The sequence below is a fragment of the Habropoda laboriosa genome, unplaced genomic scaffold, assembly GCF_001263275.1.
Source record: "Habropoda laboriosa isolate 0110345459 unplaced genomic scaffold, ASM126327v1 scaffold72, whole genome shotgun sequence".
In the NCBI taxonomy this organism is placed as follows: domain Eukaryota; kingdom Metazoa; phylum Arthropoda; class Insecta; order Hymenoptera; family Apidae; genus Habropoda; species Habropoda laboriosa.
In genome coordinates, this window is record NW_017100188.1 from 745305 (window position 1) to 748284 (window position 2980).

General features: G+C 33.8%; 1 protein-coding gene across 1 annotated transcript in view; it reads right to left on the bottom strand.

The window, feature by feature from the left end:
* Positions 1 to 2980, bottom strand: part of LOC108579757 (neutral ceramidase) — a 48263-nt gene that overhangs the window by 38424 nt on the left and 6859 nt on the right. The window contains exon 2 of the mRNA XM_017943365.1: positions 481 to 661. Coding sequence (XP_017798854.1) covers positions 481 to 630 — 150 coding nt within the window. The 5' untranslated portion in view covers positions 631 to 661. The remainder of the gene's footprint in view (positions 1 to 480; positions 662 to 2980) is intronic.

Genomic DNA, 2980 nt, shown 5'->3' on the forward strand with positions numbered 1-2980 from the left:
ATATTAGAAAATTTGAACTTTAGAATATTAAAAGTGTCGTCAATTGTTAGATAAATCGAATATAAGAGAATTGAAAAAGGTTTTAATTATACATGGATGGTGTCGCAATGAATCCTTTTGCATCTCACTAATTATTAATAAGTTGAACAAAAAGATATCAGAAAAAATTGTAAATTCTAAATAAATGAAAAGAGAAGTAAAGAGAAATCATTGAATATTACCAATTACTAAATAAATTAATATTAAGAAAATTGAAAAATATTTTCAACTACATTCCTTCAATTATAGTTATATACTTTTCTCTCCATTCTTATTTACCTATAATCCTTTTTGTTCTTTTATAACATCCTACAATTATAATTCCTCCCCTTTGGTGTCACTAACAGGTACAATTCTATTCTCTGCGCTCTTTTTTTCTCTACACATAACACGCTACACAAAGAAAAAAAAATTAAACAACGAAATCTCATCGATACTAACAAAAATGACTTCAACACTGGGTCCAGTGGTGTCTGCTCTGCCCACGCCGATGCTGTACGATGCAAACGCGCCCGGAACCGCAACCTGTAGGAGCAGCCATGTCGAGAGCAATGCAAGTATCCGCAACCGTTCGTACTTGGGTGTCTCCATTCAGCTTTTCTCTGCCGCCAGTCTGATCGCGCTGAAACCAATCGATTTACTGTGTCACGTTTCCGTTTCAAACTGGCTTAATATCATCGTCGATTAACAGATAAGACGTTCAGTTTGCCAAGGACGATTAAACAGAACCACGTTCTCCTTTTCCATTTATTTCTTTTTTATCTATACTGTTTACATGTCAAAATTCATTATACGACAAATTTACACGTTTGCGTGATCTGGATACGCTTCATTATGCGCATGTGATTAAACATCGCGGACAATGTAAGTACATATGTACGCTGGAGATATGATAAATGTCGCCTTGATTAATATTAAATGCAAAATGGAACGTGGGATGATTTTCTCGCAGTGCTTTCAATCGATGCAATGATTTCTTAGTGTATTCAGGTGTGACACAAGATATACACCACCGCTCAAAAGTATCCGAACACTTGATATACATCGTTCAAAATAAGAGTAACCTCGCTCTCGGACCGATTCTCGTCCGTTCTGCGCATAGACAGAGGGCGAACCAGAGGGTAAGACGGAGAGAAAGGTAGGCGGTTAAGTGGGGGTTTGGACGTTCTAGTGGTTCTAGCCCCGCCTTAGGCACGTCCCATGCGCGAAACGAGGTTACTCTTATTTTGAACGTTGTATAGTGTCATGCATTGTCGACTTCGGAATTTTCTTTCTTAAAGCAATTTCTTGAATTGAATATCCTTATTCCGCAAGAGTAAGGACACTGGCACGTTTTTCTAATGATAATTCTCGTTTCGAATTCATAACTGAACATAGGAAGAGCAACGGACGAACTAAAGCAAAGCGGGTGACTGCATAGCGTTAGCTCCATTCTTATCCCTATCAACACTTAATAGGTATCGGAGAACTCTCTGAAATCGATCTGTACCATAGAAATTAAATAAACTAAATCTTCAGACCTTCTCAAACAACGAAATCGTTCCATTAGGATTCGTCTTTGTAAAAGACGAAATTATATTGTTGCATTTTTATTATGTAATTTGTACATAAAAATAAATTTTAGCGTGCTACGATACTTTAGTACACATAATAATAACAATTACAAAAGATAAAATGAGTGTAAGTACTTTTTCTACTATCTTAAACTATATTTTGTAGAGAATAAGGAGGTGTCCGGATACTTTTGAGCGATAGTGTACATAACTTCGAATGGATCGTTTTCTTTTTCGTTATTCGTTAGATTAGAAGAAGATGGAAATTTTTTAGCGAAACAATTTCATTTTGTTTAATTAATTCTTGCATTATTTTTACCTTTGCTGTTCCCACTTATTGTGTAATACGTGATAAAATTTGTAAATATTGTGAAATATATGCTATTGGGTTATGTAAGGCAAGTGTGCTTGTTGAGATAAGATTGTTTTGTTTCGCAGACGGATTTGATAAGTTCAACGAATGTGGAAATTTTGAGAATATTTAATGGGACATTTTTTTAAACGTATTTTCGCATCTTGTTATGTTTGCGTTGATACACTTTTTAACGGAGGAAAGTGTAATTTGTTTGAACCTGATTAAATCGGAATGTAAAATCTCTGTTAGCCAAATGAATTGCAGCACCTTAAAAATGAAATCGCACAAATCTGAAATTTACGTATATTGTTTGGAGTATTGAAAGGGAAAAGTGATTAAAGTTAGGTTTAAAAAAAATGGTCTTGTTTATTAAAAACGTTCATTGTTTCCTCAGAGCAGCCCGAAAAACATATGTGATTTCCATATTTGTGCAACCTTAATTTCTAGGTGTTGGAATTTCTTTGGCGAGCAGTGTATATAAAATGAAAGTGTTTTTGGACACACTGTATATAGACAGAACTGCTCAATAGAATACTGCCGCTGTGATTCATTGCGTAGTAGCGTTGCATTAGCGGTATATAATGTGCTGACTAGTAAAATGTAATAATATAATCATAAATTAGATAACATCTATTTAATGCGGCAGTATAATGGTAGTATAATTTAGTGTCATAATAGTTTACACTGCTGTTACACTAAAGGGAGGTAAATTTAATATTTTTGCATTCAAAATAAACTACAATTTTGTTCGTTTTTATTTTAATATTATAAAATGTAAATTATTCATTTTAAAAATTTATACTTTGCTAAATTTGTTGAATTAAATTTAATTTTCAAATACAAAATAATTTTGCGTAATTAAAATTAATTTGCAAACCAGCAACCTTCTCGAAAAGATTGACAATATTTCTCTGCTCGTCCATCGAGTAAAATTCGAGATACGTTTCGAGGAATTTTCCTCGTCGAAAGAAAGTTTTCCAAGGCCTTTGGAAATTCCTTGTAGGAGCAGTCGGATACAAGACCATTTTCGACA